We start from the raw sequence: 20,558 nt of genomic DNA, 5'->3' as shown, positions 1-20,558 counted from the left end.
TTTCGTTGCTTCTTCTGTTGTTTCTTCTTCTGTTGTGGCTTCTTTTGTTGATGTTTTTGTTGATTTTTCTGTAGTTGCTTCTTCTGTTGTTGATTTGTCTGTTGTTACTTTTTCTATTGATTTTTCTGCTGATGATTCTTTTGACTTCTCTTCTGTGTAATATTCTTTTGATGAGTCCTTTGACGTCTCGTCTGTGTAATATTCTGTTTCCTCACTTTCTTTTTTCACAATTGTTTCGCACCATGGTTCTTTCTTAATTTTATGACATTCACCCTCCACAATCTGATGGGGTTTATAAGCTATGTTTGTAAATAATTAGTATAAAATAAAAAATTACAAATAAATTACTCACGGGGTAACTTCGCCAGCTTTCTCAAACACTTAACAAGATCGTATGTACAATTTGACGGTATTGTAAACCAGCACTTTCGTTGTTCATCTAATGCACAAAAAGGCTGTACGAAATCTCTTCGTTGGAGACACGTTTCAAAACACTTAATTTTGCCACTATGTCGTCCTTCAATGGTAATCAGAACTTGAGAGAAATATAGGGAACATTAAGATATTGCCACATAAATTATTCTTCCATCTGGCGAGATTACCTAAAAGAGTGAGCAGATGCGACCTCATGGTTAAAGGATAAACCACAAGTCCCAAAGACTACCGTAGAACTAATGTGGAGACTAGATTTTTCTTCTACGCCCGATTTGTTTCGGATTTGATATGCCTTTCCGTTTAGTAATTGAATGTGATTTGACGTACGTTGATACGATATGGTATTATGGTAGGTATAAACGTAAAAGTACTTAGTATGTATTTGACTAGTAAAACATTTTCATGAAATATCCACAGCAATAGTTTCATTTTATTAAATAAAATTAATATATAAATAGAAAAAAAAATTTTTTTTTAATATTATTTAAATTTTTGTTATAAACCTAAATTTTTTTTAATATAAATTAAATTTTTGTAATATATGTATATAAATATTATTAATAAAATTAAAAATTGTATTTTTGAACGCATTTTTTTATCATTATTTAAATTTAAACATATTTTTATTCATTTTTTTGTGACCTACTTTAATTCGTTAAACTAACGATAACAATTATTTATCCAATAAGCAATGGGTGTTTCAACGGCTCTTGGTTAGATGTTAGGCGGCCTGGCAGGGCAGTTGTTCCGAAGGATAGATTAAGTTGAATACAATTGACAAAGTTTAGCTGAAAAATCTTCATAGAAATGCTGTTCAAACAACATCAGCTAATCCACCATCAACACATTTGCGAGTGTCTGGTCCAACGGTTCTCTCTCTCTCTCTCTCGCTAAATTCAGCAAACAATTTCCAGTCAATTGTGTACGGACATTTCCCATTTCAATGCAATACCTATAGAAGCTCTCTTCGGTTTTGATTCTGTACTGTTCTGCTGATTCCTGGTTCTGGTACTCGTTTTCGTTCTGGTCCTCCTCCTTCATCTTGTTCTTGTTCTTGTTGTGGTTTAATGGATTTGCAGTTTGCAGTTCCTTAACAATTCAATGTTATTTTCGCCTTTTTTTTTTGCGTTTCCCTTTTCGCGCTTTGCCTTTTTCGTGTTGGAGTAGAATTTCCTCAACATTTTCTTCTTATCCTTTTTCACCATTCTACTATTTTTTTTTTCGTTGTATTTTGGTAATTGCTGGCCATTGTTGGTGCTGGCTGCAGCGATTGCAGGGCGAACTTTCCCCAATGGAGTTCGAAATTGTGGAGCATTGTGCGAGCAAAGTAAACTCTTTAAATATCCCCCGGACGAGCTGCTAACCTGCGCCCCCAACACAGTTATCAATCGAAGACAAAATCAAGGGTAAACTTTACTTATTTCTCCCCCGTTGGGTGGGCAAAATCTGTGCCAGCAAATTAACTCGTACCCAAACACGTATCTAATTTCATTTTCACTACATGTGAGGCACGGGGCGGGCACGGCACATAAAAAACTAATTCAAAGCGCTCAATATAATTTATATCCTATCTGGACAACAAACAAGCCAACAAAAAAACAGGAAAGGAATCGTACAGAACAAAGCTGGGAAGGGGGAAAAAAAGGGACCAAAGGGAACAGGGGACAGGGACCTGCGAAACGATGCTCAATCGCACACAGCAATCAGGCCAAAAAGGCGAAAGAAATTTTTTTTTGTAATTTTTATGACCCCAAAAGACACATCAATTCCGAAGGGCAGAGATCTCCCCGAACAGAAAAGGACACACACTCGAACAAAGAGAAAGACACCCAGAGAAAGAGAAGAGGTGTTGCCATAGCCGAAGGAAACTTATTTAAAGATGTAAGCGCAATAAAATAAAATAATAAAAATACAACTTTTGCCACCCCCCACGACAGCCTCCCGCCATTCGTTCGTTTGTTTGTTTTGCTCTTCTTGGGGCATGGAACAGACAGATGGACGGACGCCTCTACTCCTCGATTCTCGACTATAAACTGTTCCAAGTTCCATGTTATCTAAAGTGTTAAATCACCTGATGCCGTCAGCATGAAATTTACGCACATAAATCTTTCGAGGGCCAGGCCCAAGTCCAAAACTGAGAATCGTCGCTTCCAAAAAAAAAAAGCAAAACATAAAATAAAAGGAATGAAAAAAAACATAAACCAAACATAAGCAGGACACGGGCCGAAAAAAAAAACAACAGAACAGGCAACAACTTTTGGGCTAGAAAACGAGGGTTGCCTGAGAATTGGCACTACTACAGGGTGGGAGAAACTTCCTTCACGGACTCTGTTCATCATAGGGAGAATTCCTAGAGCAACCCTCTGCATATGAGTTGTTTAAAAAGGTTGCCCGAGTAGGCCGTTGACAGTCTACAGTCCCAGACTGAAGAGCGTGCTTCCATTTTCACCCTATTCCTGCCACTCCGTGCCACACCGGGCTATGTGTGGGGTGTTGTGCGGTTGGGGGGGGGGTCAAAAAAAGGTTACGTGTGCGAATGCGTGAGGGGCAAAGTCTTGGTCCGACTTAGTTTGTGTATATTTTATAGCTTTATAAAAGCGCTTTGACCTGTCGAAGTTGATCGGGGTCCCAGGGTCAATGCCGAGAGATGCATGGAGGTTCAACATGTCTGGATTTTCGGGGGCTATCATATGCCCATTGCCCCATTGATTGATGCGGGTGATGGGGCCTATGATGGTGTTGCAGGGGTTTGTCGAGTTGTGTAGGGCGATTGAGATTGGAAGGAAGTGCGCGTGATGGGTCTTGTGGGATGGGAAATGGGAGATGGGAGATGGAGCTGTTCAAATAGTTTCGCAATTGCTTGCCATTCAAGCCAACTCAGCTCGATTGCTTCTGCTTTTGTTTTGTGCCGTTGTCGCTGATGCTGCCACTTTTCCAACCAATAGTCCTCGTACTCGTACTTCTCTTTTTTTTTTTGCTTTTCTTTGCCCGTCTACTTGATGTTTTCTAACGACAAAAGCGTTAAACTTTTGCCCCCTCACCGTGCACCTGGCACCTGGAAATTGGCTGGATTAGAGGCAGATGCGGGGGAGGAGCCCTATCAGTGGCAGTGGCAACATCAGCCAACAGCAAAATCAACAAACGGCGCAGTAAAACAGCAGCAAAGCCAGCGGAAAAATAAGAGAAAATTGTTAAGAATAATTTGTAGAAAATTATTCGTGGGTAGAATACCCTGTACAAAGTAATCTATACTATCGAATCCTTATCATTTTCGGTAGATGGATGAGTACTCTACCACATTGGAATCCCATATATCTTTAAATTGTAGACCCCCCCATTTAATTATTTGAGACACCTTTTTTCTCATTTTGGGCTGTGCAAATAATTATTTATATTATAAATTATAATATAATATAATATAATATAATATAATATTATTGATACATCACAAAAATATAAATACAAGTCTACCAAAAAGAAGCAACAAAACTTTAGTTTTACGAAATTTCTTAAATTAAAAAAAATTTACATTCTTTATGGAGAACAGGCTCCGATAAATTTTGTTAAACTTGTATCTACTCTTACATTGTCTAACGCATACGTTATCCGAGTATGCCCAGGGATTACTGGGCATGGAAAAAAACACAGTAACTGGCATTATAACACAAACAAAAACAGGAAAACGATGCGCATTGCAGTAGAGGGGGCCCAGACTGGAGAGTATTGGAGTTAGGCAGCTATGCTGTACAAGGTACGTTGCAGGGGGTTCAGGCTAAGGGCAAGGGTAAGGGCAATGGGCGATGGGCGATGGGCATGGGGGGATGCTTTGGCAAACGGTTAATGTAATGAAAATGGCTGGCGACAATAAAAACAATATTCGCTGCTTGGTATCGAGTCTGGTGCCGCGATGACGACATTTATGCGACTCTGCCAATTGGTTAAAGTTACACTTTTCTTTCCCTACTTTCTCCCCTCTTCTTGAGCAGTGTTTTCCCAAAGCGTTTTAGCTCTCAACGATCAACTCAAAGGTGAAGGAGCTTGGGGGTGGCTTGGGCTAAAGGAAGGGCCATAATTTTTAATGACACTCGTAAGAAAATGATTCAAATGGGCCACAGTTTGCTGCAGAATGAACAGCTGTTCGCAGTTGAGTTTCAACTGAGAAAAATGAAACAGGAAACGGAATAATGACCACCTCAGGCAGAAGGAAGATACGGAATGCCTTGTGTAGATGTAAGGGACATGACAATGGATATGGCCTATCAAAAAATAAATTTAAGCCACAAATTGAAACAATTTCATTCAGATAAAAAATGCATTAGTAAGCAGTAATTAAAAAATCCAATAAACCCTTTAAAACACGTGCTAAAACCCCTCTACAAAGTCACCTTAAATCATGATACCTGTGATGCTTCACTGTTTAAAAGATTTCGTTTCGTTTCTCGGTTCAGTTATCTGTTTGGGAATGTTACCCCAGAGACCTCTAACAATGCTAAAATCGAAATGAAAGAGATGGCAAAAGGCAAACAGAAAGAGTTAACAAGAGTCAGAGAGAGAGAGAGAGAGAGAGAGAGGAAGACGAAGCAAAGCCAAGAGTTGCCTGCGGAATTACCTTGGCAAAAACTTGCCGACAACTTTGTGCATTTGCCCCCTGGAATCTCTGCCCCCAATAGACTGTTTTTGTGTGTGTGTGTGTGTGGCAACATGGTTGCAGCCAATAATGAAAAACTACTTCAACATGCAATAAAGCAAAGTGGCAGGTTTTTTGAAAGCAGAATACGAATAATAATGAATTAATTGATTACAGTTTAAATGGGTAGCAAAGCCCCCAGGAGAAGGTCGTCCATTGAGGGGGGGCACTTCTACAAATAGAATGCCCCATTGAAAAAGGTGCAATCAAAGAGCGAAAACAAACTCTAAAAGCCGGCACACATCAAGGGTATAATAGGATGAAAAACCCGCAATGAACTTTACCTAATGAAAGGTATTTTGATACCCAAATAGAGATACATATATGTACATATACATATATATTGCCACACGCTCTAATGCTGCTACTAGTGCTCCTCTCACCACTGTGGAGCCATCCTCCCGCCCATCAAAAAACTAGAAATACTCGTTCAAGAGGCAGTCTAATTAAAATTTAATTGCACATCTAAACGAAATTTACAATAAACAAGAGGATAGTGTGGGGCCATGGCGATGGCGATGGCATTCGAACCCAACAAGCGAGCGCTCAATAAGCGTGTTCGTTGGGGTGTGGGGTGAGGGCGCAAAGATAGACAGCCAAATATCACGCATACGCAGGGATGTACGCGTGCAATGAATCCACATCGTTGGAAAAGAAAGAACAATCACTTGATGAAAGCTAGAGGATACACTATTCTAAAAGAAGGAAAATGGAGGGGCGCAGGAAGCAAATGAAAGTTAATGAAACATTCCCCCCATGGGAGGCATTTCCTTGGGGTGGTGGAGTTCATACGTTTGGGTAGCAAATACCTTGTGGTAAGTGCAAAGCTTAAAGCTAATACTTTAAACAGCAAAAATGTAGAATTACCATTTAAATCCGCACACCCCACTAATTACAGGGTATTGGAATGCTATTACTTCATATTAAATTCAATTGCATAATGCAGGAATGCAGCTGTCTGGATGGCAAGTGGTAGAGAAACACCCTCGAATATACATACATATATGTACATATGTATGTAGCATGTACGATTTTTGGGACAGATGGACAAAAACATTTTACCCAAAATACAACATACAATTTTAACCAAAAAAAATACACACACCAGCACGGGGCAGGGCACAGGGCACACGGCACACATAGACATAGATGGAGTGTTGTAGTTCATAGAAAACTCTGCGCCAAAAACTATTCTTTACATAATTTATACAAAATTTGTGCACTAATTGCAATAGTTAATGCAGATTTCAACCGCATTTGAATGTTGTACGTGCCATGGCGCCTGCATAGCACCATCATCCTCTCTCCTGACTGCCGCCACCCGCTTGCTGCTGGTGCTACTGACCAGCGACCGCAAAATATCTCATTTACATACAACGGACAGAAGGACACCCGCACTGGGGATACGAATACAGATAGGCAGGAGGAAGGGAGAGAGAGAGAGAGAGAGCGCCACTGACCAAAGAGTGAACAGCTGTGGACCGCTCATGTGAATTGCATGAAGTGCTGCCACGTGCTACTCCTCCACCTCTCTCCCAGCCTTCTTTTTGCAGCAGCAGCAGTAGCATCAAAGAGAGTGGTGGCCACTGAACCAAACAGTAACACGAGCAACCGCAATTGATTTTCAAGGGGCATGCCACGCGGCAGTGGCGGATGCTGTATCATGTTTGGCGAATAACTGTTCTTTTACCACTTTATTAAATTACACGTTTCGCCCCCCTTCCAGACCCATCCACGAAAACCAATAAAAATAAAAACAAAACAAAAATAAAAACAAAAACAAAACCCTAGACAAGTTTAATATATTTAGATTCTACTCGTTTTTGGGTTGGGGTCGCCCATGTGGGATATTTTAAGCTTCGATGGGGCAAGGAAAATTGTGCATTTAAATATTAATGGGATGGGGAGTGCAGCAAAATCACAGTAGAAATAAAAGAATTTTTTAATGAATATTCTTTGGAAAATCTAGCAAATTTCTACTTCATTTTAAGATTACAAAGAAAATATATTTCTTTAATCGATAAATAAATATTTGTTAAATTAAAAATAAACGTTAAAGTACCCTAAATGATTAAAATACGAAGAATCAGCCAAAGGTCAAAATTATAACTTATTTAAATACTGAAAGATTGTGGGTGTAATTTTTTTTAAACCTTTTTCCAAAATGGTTTTTTTTTATTTGATAAAAAAATAAACAATCAAGATAAAGATAAACGGAACTATGACTTACCAAAATATAACATTTTAGAAGAGTTTTTAGTAACATGAACATAATTTTTCCATCTGAAATAAAGGTGAACGAACTTGATGAATAAACTAATTAATATATTAGTCATAGGAGCATCAATAAAACATTATTTGTAATTTGAAAAAAAAAATTACAACAAATATGATTGATAAAAATTAAATTCTACTTATAAATTATTATTATTTATTTATTTCTTATTTATTCAGAAAATAAAAATATGTTGAATCTGTTAAAACTTTCGTGAATTTGTTTTTAAGCAACCCACACTCTACAATAAAATATAAATATCATTAATTTCCCATTAAATATGCCTATCAAAATATATAAAGGTACATACAGATATACATATAATACAGATGTAAGGGTCTATGGCATATGGAGATGTTTGCATATACATATGTGTGTCTGGACATGTGTATTTAAGTGCTTTATTAAATGCAGTTGCATAATCTTAATTGAGATTGCATAATCATTTCTGGGCAGACAGACACTTTCCAGTCAAGTTGGACAGCTATGCTGCTTCGGTCTGCTGTTAAACTGCCAATTAGTTTAACAACAGCAACTGGAGGAAAGAGTCGGGCAGGGTAGAGTACGGATTCTGGGGTCTAAGGGAAACGGAAAACGGAAACGTAAACGAGGCCGCCATTGAACCAAAACTCCAAACACAGAGACACTAGCAAACATCTAGATGCTGGAGAGTGTGACCCGAGGCTGCCGTTGGCTCTATAGACAGAGAGTGAGTTAGGAGGAACAGAACCAGCAGGGAGGATTGGAGTGGTGGTAAATCACTGGCTAAATAGACAGCCAAAAAGACGTCCGACGTTTTTGGTCAGTTACAGTTACATCAATTGGCAGCAGCAACAGCAGCAGCAACAGCAGCGGCAGACAGTCACACACACACACTGAACCAAATGGACAACAATGGTCTGGGGACATGTTGTTCTGTACTGTTGGCCAGGCCCAAACAGATTCGGAGGAGCACAGACAGACCAGGGAGCGGTGGCAAATGAAGATTATTATCGTTTGGGGGCACCAGTAGCAGGCACCAGTAGCATTTCACACTTTGACTTCAACTCATTCACATTTACGTCACTCCAATGTGCAAGAGGAGGCCCTGGGCCACCCTTACTTTCCCTATAACCATTGTCTCGAACCACTCAAAGAACAAACAGGATTCAGTGGCATTGGTTGGGCGTGGTCTCTGCTGGTTAAAGGACCATTCATGTTGATTATTACACCACTCGAACGCTGGCGAGCGCAGGCGAACGCCTGGCCTGCTCTGGCCTGGCCTGTTTGTTTGCGACAACCGATAGTTAAACAAGAAAAAGCCCCAAAGAGAGCACAAAAATAATGCAAACCAGCAAGCAGTTTTTCATGTTTTATTAGCTCTTGTTTGCATTAACAATTAAGCGCTGGTGTGGCAATGAGTGGGCGGGCCAAACATATACATACATGCATATATACTCGAGTGTATACATTTGAATAGATGCTCCAATTGGAATACCCTTTAGCTGGTCAAGTGAAAAGCCCCACAGCCTCTCCACATTTAATATTTGCATATTTCCGCACAATTTTCATCTGTTTTGAGGTGCAGAGTGGATTTTGGTAAAGGGTTCATTTGATTTGAATTAAATTTTGAATCATTTGAATTTTTGTTTGTGTCGGACAAAATTTGTGGAGTTCTTTTAAAGTATCTGATAACTTTTAGAGTTTAAAAATAATATTTTTGACCATATTTTTAAGGCTTTTGGAGAGTGGAGAAATGGTGGGTGGGTGTGGGTTCTAGAAAATAGATTACAACTCTTAACATCTATTTCTAATCTTTCTGAACTATCTCCTAATGAGCCAGGAAAATTATTTTCTATTCTAAAGATGCTTATTTTCCGCAATTAAAATATAAAATAGTTCATGAAATATCTTTCTATAATAATAAATAAACAATATAAATATTAACAATAATAATAAATAAATAATATAAAAATTAAAAATAATAATAAATAAATAATATAAAAATTAAAAATAATAATAAATAAATAATATAAAAATTCAAAAATAATAAATAAATAATATAAAAATTAAAAATAATAAATAAATAATAATAAAACTCTTTAGTTAAATCATTGAATTAAATTAAATCATTTAAAATATTTAAGGTGTGCTTTAGGTCAGTGCTTTTCCAAGACAAATGCAAAGCATACTGATTATTATGTAACCAAACAGAACTCAGCAGTTTTCGTTTAAAAAAAAAATATACACAAAGTGCAGTTCTTCGTCTTTGTTGCAGTGCATCTTTCAATAGTTTACGACATTGATATTCACGTACCTAATTTTGCCAAAGCCATGAGCCACATGTCCGAAAAAGATATCTGGAAAAAACAGCTCCTATTTTCCTTTTAAAAGGCATTCCAAACTCATTACAATTTCCCCCCCTTTGTCTTCTTTAATATTTCAGTGAAAATCATGCAAAATCGTATCCCAAATATTCCCTCAATCAACTCTCTAATATTGTTTCAGTGCTAAATTGTGAATATTTTGTCTTGAATGCATAAAGAAATTGTTCGCTTTAGAAAGTCAAACTGACCAGTCAAATGATCAATAAGCTAATGGGATGCAACTTTTCATTCTTGACCCAATATGCCAGACACACACCCACACACACACACACCCCAATTTGATGGGGCTTCCTGGCTGTCCAGGGTTGTCCAGCTGCTGGCATGGAGCATGGAGATGTGGAGGAGTGGAGGGGCGTACATTCTGAGCTTTTGAGGCATGCAATGTTTGTGTTTGGTTGCCGCCCACATAAAGTGTTGCCAGAAGTCCAAGCGCTGTGCACCCGAAGCTCTCCTCCAACAACATTCAACATCAAATAAAAAAAATGCTGTACTCTTACCAATGGCTGCTTTTCAGATAGTGTCTGGGTGTCTGTCTGTCTGTCTGTCTGTCAGTTTGTGTGCGTGTGTATTTCCTGCAGGACATACTTATGGATGTGTATGATGCAGTCAAACGGACAATATGAAGTACATACTCGTGTAGAACAAGCTATTCCATTTGAGGCCTTTGAATAATTAATGCCACTAAAAATGTTTCTTCGTGCATGTTGTTGTTGACCCAAGCATTATAATGCAACATTTAGATACATATCTAGCTTTCAAAATGAAGTACATCGAAGTACATACATAGGTACATATACATATACATATATACTCGTAAGAGAGTGTGGCTTGGCAGGTAGTTCCAATGGATTTTCCAACTAAAAGTTGTAGAAGGGGTTTTTAATTTGTAACAATTTTTGGCTTTATTCTATGCAAATGCTTATCCCACAAACGCTTCCCTTTCTTTCAGAGCCTATTTTAAAATAAATAGTATTTTCTAGAAATAATTTCCACTGCAATTTATTGTCCGAAAACTAAGAAAAAAATGTCTTTAAACTCTTCCTATAAAAACAAAAAGTTATCTTAATTAATTTTATAGTAAAGTACAACACTGACCTTTCAGGCAGCGTCAACACTGACCTGCCACTTTTTTTTTTGACAACTAGCATTCGTCAAACAATTCTCCAAGGGTTGTTTGAAGTGCAACAATTGCATGTTATTTTTTAATGATTCAAATAAAATACATCTAAAATATTCATCACACACGAGTGAAACTGTATGCACCCATCTGTGATGTTAAAAATCAAAGCGAAATGTCAAGTTTTTTTTTGTTTTTTTTTTTGAGTAACTTTCTCTACCAAAAAAAAAGTTAAATTTTCGAGTGACATACAAAATATTTCACTCTTTTGTTTTTAGGCATTTTATTTTTGTTGCATAAAAATGTCCAACCACTTGGCACCCCAATGCATTGTGGCGGCAAACTTTAAGTATCTCTTTGTCTAGTGTTTGCCTTTGATGATGTTGGCTAATCTTCAGGGCCATACAATTTATGTGAGATACTTAAATTTTATATAGTTGTCGATAGCCGACAATGGACACAAGGCAACCCAAAAAAATATATATATAAGTGGTGGGAGTACATAAAGAATATGCAGGGTATAATCTCTGAAACGTTGTGTTCTCTCGTTGCCATGACAAATCGTCCTTATCGCTGTGCCATATAAACATATACAAAAACCAGGGGAGCAATTCACACGCACCACACACATACAAAAAGAAAAACAAACAAAAAAAAAGAAGAAAGTAACAAAAAAAAAAGAGGAAACCACCAAGGAGGGGACACAAGAATGGAGAGCCTGATAAAGATGTTTTGCTGTTGTCTTTGCTTTTTTTACGACTTCAATTAACTGCTGTGCCGTGTCCTGGGCCATTCTGAATGGCAATACCGAAGCAGCAACGCACCAACTGGTGCTGCTGGTACTGCTGCTACTGCTGGTCCTTGTCCAATTCGAGCCTGGGTGTGGATGAGTGGATTTGCGTTCATAATTTTTTATCTTCTCTGACTAAAGTTGTTCGCATTGTTGTTCCTGTTTGGCATGCATCATTAGTTAGCTTAATGTAGTGTATAGGATATCCCCTAGTAGTGGACCACGCCCCAATTGAAGGAAGCAGGTGGCAGCAGGAGGCGCCTGCTCTGCTCTGCTCTGCTGAAAGTGTAGGACCAACTGGAGTGGCCGGCTGGTCATCAGCTAGAACAAAAGCACAGGCATGTCCATGGATATAGATACCAATCACGATTCGCACACGGCACACACACACACACACACACACACAAATACACAAGAGAGAGATTTTCCATTGAAGAAAAACGGCAATCAATTGCCAAAATAGAACAGTCTTAACGTTTCGCTGCTTTTCTCTGGCTCGTTGGCAAAACAGTGAACACTCGTTAATGGCGAAAAATATTAGCAGCAATTATGGAGCCCTCTGCAAAGTTTCAGAATATTTTTTTTTTTGACTTTTTGGGGCAACATTTTTTCTTATAAAACTTAAATTTTAATCACAAGTTTTTCTGCTTTCTACTTGACTAACTTTTCCCCTCAGCGCGTACTCACTGTAGTTGGCCAGCAAAGATAATCGCCGCAAAAACTGCTCCACTTATGCTCGCAGGGCCATTTAGACGGGAACCAGCAACAGCAGCAGCAGCAAGCAACAGAAGAGGCAGCAGCAGCAGCAACAGAAGAGGCAGCAGCAGCAGCATTGGGTCCGTGCGATGCTTAAAACTTGCCCCACACCCACAGCCAAACCCAACCCCACGGCTGCTGCCTCTGCCCCTGTATCTACGGCTTAGTTTCATGACTCCACTCCACCTCCAGATTACCTATACTCTTGCGCCAATCCCCACCTACTGCCACCACCACATACCCCCCTGGCATCAGCCAAATGTTCCACCGGGTTCGGAACGCGGGCGGCCTTTGTGTGTTTGACGTTTATGTTAACATGTGTGTTGTTGTCTGCCAGCGCGTGTCTCTGTGGGTGATATCGTTTGTATCTGCGTGTGTGTGTGTGTGTGTGTGTGTGTGTGGGGTGCTGTAGTTGTTGTTATGTGCGTACCGTGCCGTGCCCTTCCTTCCCTCGTAGCTGGCTGAGCATCTGCGGCGTGCCAGGAACCCAAAGTCTGGGATCTGAAGCTGGAAGCCATCCGCTGCTGGGATGGTACGGGATGGGATGCTGCCTGCCCCCGTCTACCGCGCGACTGAATCGCTTTTGTGTGTGTCTGCTTTGCCATCGAACAGTGGAACAAATTATGCGGAAAATCGAATGAACAAGCGTTTCTGTGTGTGTGTGTGTGTGACTACAATACATTAATGGGGCAACAAGATACTTAATATTATCGCACACTTCATTATAACAGCAAAACGGGCAAACTGAGCACGAAATGAATATTAAATTGTGAATAAATCATCCATAATCGCATTTAGCTAATTGGAATACTCTATTATATCTATTCCAAAGCCCAAATGAATTTCTTATAGTATTTGGCATTCCCATCTTCATTTTCAATGTGCCTTTTATAGTTTTAGAGAACTTCTCAATTTTTCTTTCACAGCATTTGAATACAATTTCCAAAATGTTTAATTATTTATTCCAGACTAATGGAAATTTTTCTTTATTCAAAGATTAATTTCCCATATGTTTTTTTTGCCATTTTCGTATGTTTCCTATATAAAATCTTTTAGTTACTTTTGATTCCATATTCAATATTCATTTTAAGCTCTTAAGGGTTTTTTTTCCACTATTTTCATTTATTTATTTTATTTTTAATCCCTTGTTTCGTAGTTTAAGTTTGGTATTAATTTCCCCACTCTCCTTTGCCTCTTTCCGTATTCTACATTTCCTTTAACTTATTTATAATTTTTTGAACCTTTCTCTGCCACATTTCACCCACTGTTTCGATAATTTCACCCACTCACCCGATAATCTCTTCCACTGTGCATTTATGGCCTTTGTTTAACTTTTCTCCTCGCTGCTTGTTGCCGCCTTTTGTTGTTCTGTTTTGTTTTGTTTTGGTTGGAAGCAGTTGGTAGGAAACTGCGGGAAAGTGCGGAAAAAAAGGGAAAAGCCATAGCAGTGAGCAGTGAGCAGGGAGACAGTGAAAGATGAAGATGGGAGAGGAAGAGCCATAAAAAAGCGCTCGAGGTTGTTAAATTGACAACGTTAAACACTTTGTTTGGCATTTTCTGCATTATTAGGCCAACTGCCGCCGCTGCTTGTCGCTGTAATTGATGCCAAAGCAGAACAGAAGTCCCCAGAATCAAAGAGTGGGATACCCCCACACATACACACACAAACACAATTTCCACGAGAGTGGCATCACCGCCCACCCGCCCCATTCGAAGCAGTGATTTAAATGGCTCAAAAGTTAAGTTTTCGTAATGCGTAAGCGGCTTAGATGGAGTGTCCCCCAATGGAGGAGCTTTCATATATGGGAAAACCTTTTTGCAGACACCCCACCCACTGTATCTGGGCTGTCTGGCTGGGTGTGGGTGTGTGTATGTGTGTGTGTGAACAAACAGTTCCCACTGTTTCGGGTTTCGTCAACAGAATTTTACTGTCAATTTAAAGTGACATTATTATATTGAAAAGTTTTTAATCCATTTAAGTGGCTGTCGAGCGAAAAGGATAAAGATGAAATCAAATCAAACGAAACGAAACGAGACCGAAAATGAGATGAGAGATGAGTTGAGTGGATCACATCCGACAGTACAGTGGAGTGGAGTGGAGTGGATTTAGTGCTGGGGAATTGCTATTTTATGCATAAAATTCGATTAAATGCCAACAAGAACCAAAACAAAAACAAAAACAAAAAAGGTTAAGAACCGAAAAAATCTCTGACTCTGACATCCTGCCGCATCCTGATGCGTTTTTCTTTATCCTGAAATTAGGCACGAGCGCACGTAAATCTGTTGAATGTCATGTCAAAGGGCAAAGAGGCAGCAGAGCAGCAAAAGCTCGTAAAGTCCTTCCGCTGTTGCCTTTTCTTGGCTCCACCAAACCAACGTGATTTTTTTTATGACAGACAAGGCAGAAAAAGGATTATACTCGCCGACCCACCACAACCCCAACCCAACCCACCATCACATCAACCCATCAAAAGTTCTCTCTCAAGCAAATCGCATAAAATGCAAAAAACGTATTAAAATTGACAATAAAGCGAATTTTTTATGAGCGAAGAGAGAGAGATCTGCATAGCGGGGGGTGCGCAGCGTTTAAATTTTGTAAAATACCGAACCACTTTAAAGCTCGTTATGCATTTTTTATGCCCCCGTGTACAAGCGGAGCAAAAAGCGGGAACCCAGTAGCAAAAGGGAATAAAGGTCCTGTTTATTTGCCACTTAATTTGCTTCAGTTTCCCCAACAATATCCAAGAGAGGCAGGGACTGTACCAACCAGGGCGGGGAGAGCTGTGCTTTTCTTTCACCTTCTGCAGAACCACTCGAGTACAAAATATCCGCTCAGTTGCAACTTATGGGGCACCTGCTACCTACTCCACATAGTTCTTGCCACACATCGCTGTTCCTGCCTCCTCCTCCTCTCCTGCCACTCCTCTCAACCATATGCATAAGCACGTGTCTGACTAGTGGCCCTGTCCTTAGCCTTTGGTCCCCCGCCGCCCCCCAACCCCCTCATCTTTGGCAATTCCCAACTCAAGTTTTGTTTGTTATAGTTCTCCCTTTGCTGTGGAGCTACCAGCGCCCTGGATCTACTCTATTTGGAAAGGAAAATACTTGGATTGTACTTGAGCTTTCACATGGTAATTGGCAAAATATGTATGACATAGAGACACGAATTAAGTGCTAAACATGTGGTTAAAAAAGGGGAATTAATATATATAAGAGCTCTTATTTATTTTATAAAAGTTTTAGTCTAGTTTTGCAATAAAATTCCCAAAAAGGAAATACATTTTAGAGTGCAGAAACATTATTACAAATTCTGGAAAAACTCTGCAAAATAAAATACTTAAAAACCCTCAATATATCCGGCAACATATGCATAATCTATTTAATAGTTAGCAAAAACTGAACTTTTTCAAACTCCCAAATAGTATACGTACTACTATACCACTGAGAGAATCATCGTTTTTTTTCAACCACAATCTTTTGCTGCTAAAAAAAACTGCAAAAATATCAAAGACCATAATTTTTACATGAACAATTATTTCACTTGCATATACATACATATGTACCATAAATAAATAATTTATTCATTTTAACACCTGCTTCAAATGTACCATTTTTTTTCGTAGCTAAAAGAGCATTCATCTGTCGTGTTTTTGGTAAGTTTTCTCTTGTTTTTTTTTTGTGTGCTTGTTGAGAGAGTTATTACAGAGAGTTGCAAAGCATAAAAATTTCCTACTACTTGGCTGCAACGAAGCGGAAAAACTTATGACTTGTCTATTTGACTCAAACACACACATACACACAGTAGGAGAGAAAGAGAGAGAGAGAGAGAGAGAGACAGCAAACTGACCTGAGAGACGCGGTGTGGAGAGAGAGATCCTATATCCGTTTCGTCTGTCTACCTCAGGCCCTGGCTCCTGGTTGCTTCTCCTTTTTGGCGTTGTTGCACTTTGTTTGTTTGTGCCGGTAATATTTCCTTAAATCGAGTAAACAAGTGGAACTCAACAAAGCGGAAACGGAAGCACAATGCGTAGCATACACACACACACACACACAAACACACACAAACACACACAGATACACCCGAATAGACTCACGTATACATGAGTGTTGCTTCCTTTCATGTAAGCTCCTTCTGATGATGCTGCTGCTGCTGCTGCTGCTTGGCTGTTGCCCTACGCGGGATATTGTCTCACAAATATGGCGGCAAATATATTTTTGCTTCTCAGCTCAGCTGCAACAACATCCTCCCAACCAGCGCCACACAGAGAAAACGAAGTGAAACCCAGAGACCATGAGCGATAGAGATGGGAGAATGGAAGAGAAACTTAAGTTCGGTTTGCTGTGTTTTATGCTCATAAAGAGGAGCGGTTTAATGACTATAAGAAGCCTTGTTGGCAAGGCAGAGAACAACAATTCCTTCATCCTATTTAGTATAAATGTATAATCATGATCTAAATCAACAGCAGATATATGTACATATTCGTTGGTATATTATTAGGTATTATTATTAAAATTATTATTATTAAAATTATTATTTATAAAATTATTATTATTAAAATTATAATTATTAAAATTATTATTATTAAAATTATTATTATTGAAATTATTATTATTAAAATTATTATTATTGAAATTATTATTATTAAAATTATTATTATTAAAATTATTATTATTAAAATTATTATTATTAACTATTTTTAAAAGTATTATTATTACATTATGTGTGAGAGCAAATCTTGGAGAAGTTATATGGAAATGGGAAGACTTTTTATATGTGCATATTCTACAGAAACATTCTTCTGAAGAATGTTTTTTCTTTCACTACCTTTAATACAAATTTCCTGATTAATATATCTTAAACGTTGTTATGCATAATTTATAACTCCTAGGGTATCAAAAAAGTCCCCGCCATTAAGCAAAGGCCCCTGCACTTGCTTGGGGTTTTTGACTACTTTTTGTTTTTCTTGGAAATTGCTGTTAAAAATAACAAAGCACATCGTGCGAGTTCTTCCTTGCTTGCCTGCCTGCCAACTTACATCCTTCCTTTATATCCCACTGCTCTGTCTCTCTCGCTCTCTCTCTCTGTCTTTCTTTCTCTTTACAGAGCTTTCTTTCCACTTGTTGTTGTTTATCTTAGTTATACCATGGCCTCCCGACACCCACTTTCAGTAGCACTCTGATTCAATCCACCCACGAAATCTGCCAGCAATCCAAGCAGCCAGCCCCCACCAACCTCCCTATTCATTTACTTCACTGCGAATTGGTGGAAATTGAGACACACAGGAGCGAAGACGACAGCCAGCGAAACGGCAATTGTATTTATTTGCACTGCTAAATGGCATAATCGAAGACAAGTCGGGTCAAGGACTTGCCAACAGCCGCTGCTATGGGAATTCTCAAAGCGAATCCCGGCCGTGACAGGCTTTGTTGCCATGTTGTCTCTCAATTGCAATGGATCTTCTTGTGCCCTCGTTCTGAATCAGCTTTTAGCCTCGCATTTTGGCTTCTTAGATTGACATACACTGGGGAGAGGGAGAAAGAGAGACAGAGAGACAGAGAGAGAGAGAGAGATGGTGAAGAGTACACAAGTAAACAAATCTGAAAATCTCAAACAGATTGAGGACTTGGTTTTTGAAGAGTCACAAAAGAACCCAAGAGAGGAATGTGATGTAAATGATTTGCAAGGGAAATATTCAATAGAAATGAGGCATTATAAGGCAAAAGGATTCTCATATAACTATAATTACAGCACAAATCTACATAGTATTGCAGCATTGAGAAAGGATTAAGGACTTAAACAACATCATTTGATAAATAATTTCACTGCTTATTTCATTGCAAGTCAAAAATAATTCCTAGCAAAATTCAGCAACCAATTAAATCAATTCTCGCTTTCATTTAAATGAGGCCTAATTTTAGGCCAATATATTTGTAACAGTGAAACGCATAACCTTTGGCCAGAGAAAACCCTGAGCCACAGACAATTGTTTACACAAAAAGCATTGGTTGCCATTTGGTTAACCCTTTAGAATCTCTGTTTGCTTTTCCTAATGAGCCCTAATCGATAGATGGATGGCTGGTTAGATTGGGTTGGGTTGTAGGCAAAAGGTAAGAGGCCTCGCTTGTTGACAGATTTTCTAGCCTCAAAAACATTTTGAGGCTGCTTGGAAACCAGGGAAAACTTCAAAGCAATTTTAGGTAAAGTTAACAAGGAAAACATTTATTAAATTCCACTTAAGTTTCCGCAAGTCTTTAGTTGCGCGCTCTCTACTCATAAGCGCATCCCCTGGTTTTCCTTCAGAGGCAGGGGCCAGGAAATTCCCAGCTAAATAGCAAGAAAAGCTAACTAAGAAGTTGTTTCACTTTTTTCTCTCTCAACATATTTGAGATGCCATCTTATCTCTGGAAAAGCGCCTGGCATAGCTCACTAGCTCGCTCTCTGTCTATCTCCATCTCTCTCTCTTGAATAAAGGAAGTTTTGGGGCTTTGCGAGCGAGCAATAACTTTAAAAGAAAGACACAACTTGGGGCTCAAATTGTTTGTCATCAAATTATGTGCAAGTCGATTGTTGTTGCTGATGCTCTGGGCTCTGTGCTCGGTTTTTTTTGTTGTTTTGGTTTCGGCCAAAAAACCATAACCAAAACTCTAGAAAAAATGCGGAAAGAACTAGCATTGACGCTTCGAAGTTTGTATACTCTAAACACCAAAAAAAAAAATTTATATATACATATATAATTCAAATATAATATTAATATATTATATATATTATTATATTATATATTATTAATATAAATATAATATTTCGACATATTTTGTAAGTTTTCGGTACACTTTTTGAGTTCAGAAAATTGTCTTGAATATTTTCGGAATTTTATTCAAAGGAAATGTTTTTTGGACCCTTTTTTGTGTATTTTTTATATCAATTTTAGCGAGAATTTATATCTTTTTAGAGTGCCTTTTCCCATTCCCCATTTTTCTCATTTTATTATTTATGAACTACTATCTTTGAGATACTTTCCGAAAATATAAATTTCTGAATATTCCTGAACTAAAAACATCTTTAAAAATGTAAAATACCTTTCGGGGGTATAGAAAAAAAAGTGTAAAGAAAGAGAAACAAAAAAAGGGTCATCATTAAAATGCTGTTACCGAAACGCCAGAACCTTTGGACTCTGGGCAGTGGGCAGTTGGAAACCACTTCGGGATTCGGGAGGCTTCTGTGTCGACAGAGGGCAACCGCAGCCAAGATTGCTCAGGCATATACCCTTTTTTAATTTGCAACATGTCATTGGCAGAAAGACAAGCAAAAGGGACGCGTGGTGCAAAACGTGGAGAGTGAAGCCCATGAAGCATGGGCAGAGTTTTGGTTGCTGCTCGCAGGCTCCGTAGTCGGCTGCCTGCACCTCGGCCTTCGCCCGCCAGTCAGTGCACGCTTTGTTGCGCCTTTTGTTGGGCTTTCTCTACGCTTTCTTCTCTTCTGCTTCTGCTTCTGTGTTCCTCCCTTTTTTGGGCGCTTGGCCCGAATAACCCAAGCAAAAACAGAATTAGCAGCAGAAGTGGATGTGGAAGCAGCAGCGATGACGACGATGACAGGACAGCGAAGGGGGGAAAAGAAATACAAGATGGAGCGCAGGCAAAACAGGGCACAGCCGAAATATCCACAACTGGGGAAGGTCAAAAAGTTGTTAAAAAATTATTTATGGAAACAATTATAGCAATAAATAAATTGCAGCTCAAAAGCCAATAACTTGGCATGGAAGGATTATAATTATTTAAGAAAGAGAATTGAATTTACACTCGGAATTAGCTGGAAAATTCTTTAAATATATAATATAAATATAATTCTTTAAATATAAATAATTCCTTAATATATATATATATTAAAAATTGTAAATTTTGTTTTCAACCTTCTAGATATTCCATATAAAATTAGCAAACGAATCTCTCGATCAACCCACCCACGATGGTCACCGCAAAAACATATACAATGTGATAGACGATGGGAAATGACCAACAACACAAAAAAAGGAGGAAAGAGAAAAAGAAAGGTAGCTGGAAAAGCAGAAATCCACAGAGAGAAGAAGAAAAAGAGAAGACGGTGAGGGGGGGATGCTATGCCAGATAGGAGTAGA

The 20,558-nt window shown here is 38.7% G+C and overlaps 1 protein-coding gene across 4 annotated transcripts in view; it reads right to left on the bottom strand.

The window, feature by feature from the left end:
- Positions 1-112: 112 nt before the first annotated feature.
- Positions 113-20,558, bottom strand: part of LOC111078229 — a 42,593-nt gene continuing 22,147 nt past the window's right edge. The window contains exons 3-5 of one of the 4 annotated variants that reach the window (XR_005967591.1): positions 7,353-7,405; positions 353-727; positions 113-299 (exon numbers count right to left, since the gene is read on the bottom strand). Coding sequence is in view for 1 of the 4 variants with exons in the window: in XM_041592458.1 (XP_041448392.1) it covers positions 269-282; positions 353-535; positions 7,353-7,405 (250 nt within the window). In the remaining 3 variants the exon portion in view is untranslated. The remainder of the gene's footprint in view (positions 300-352; positions 728-7,352; positions 7,406-20,558) is intronic. The other 3 variants (XR_005967592.1, XR_005967593.1, XM_041592458.1) reach the window with 3 other exon arrangements.

The sequence above is a fragment of the Drosophila obscura genome, unplaced genomic scaffold (assembly GCF_018151105.1).
Source record: "Drosophila obscura isolate BZ-5 IFL unplaced genomic scaffold, ASM1815110v1 contig_179, whole genome shotgun sequence".
In the NCBI taxonomy this organism is placed as follows: Eukaryota; Metazoa; Arthropoda; class Insecta; order Diptera; family Drosophilidae; genus Drosophila; species Drosophila obscura.
This window is presented reverse-complemented; position numbering and strand designations above follow the sequence as displayed.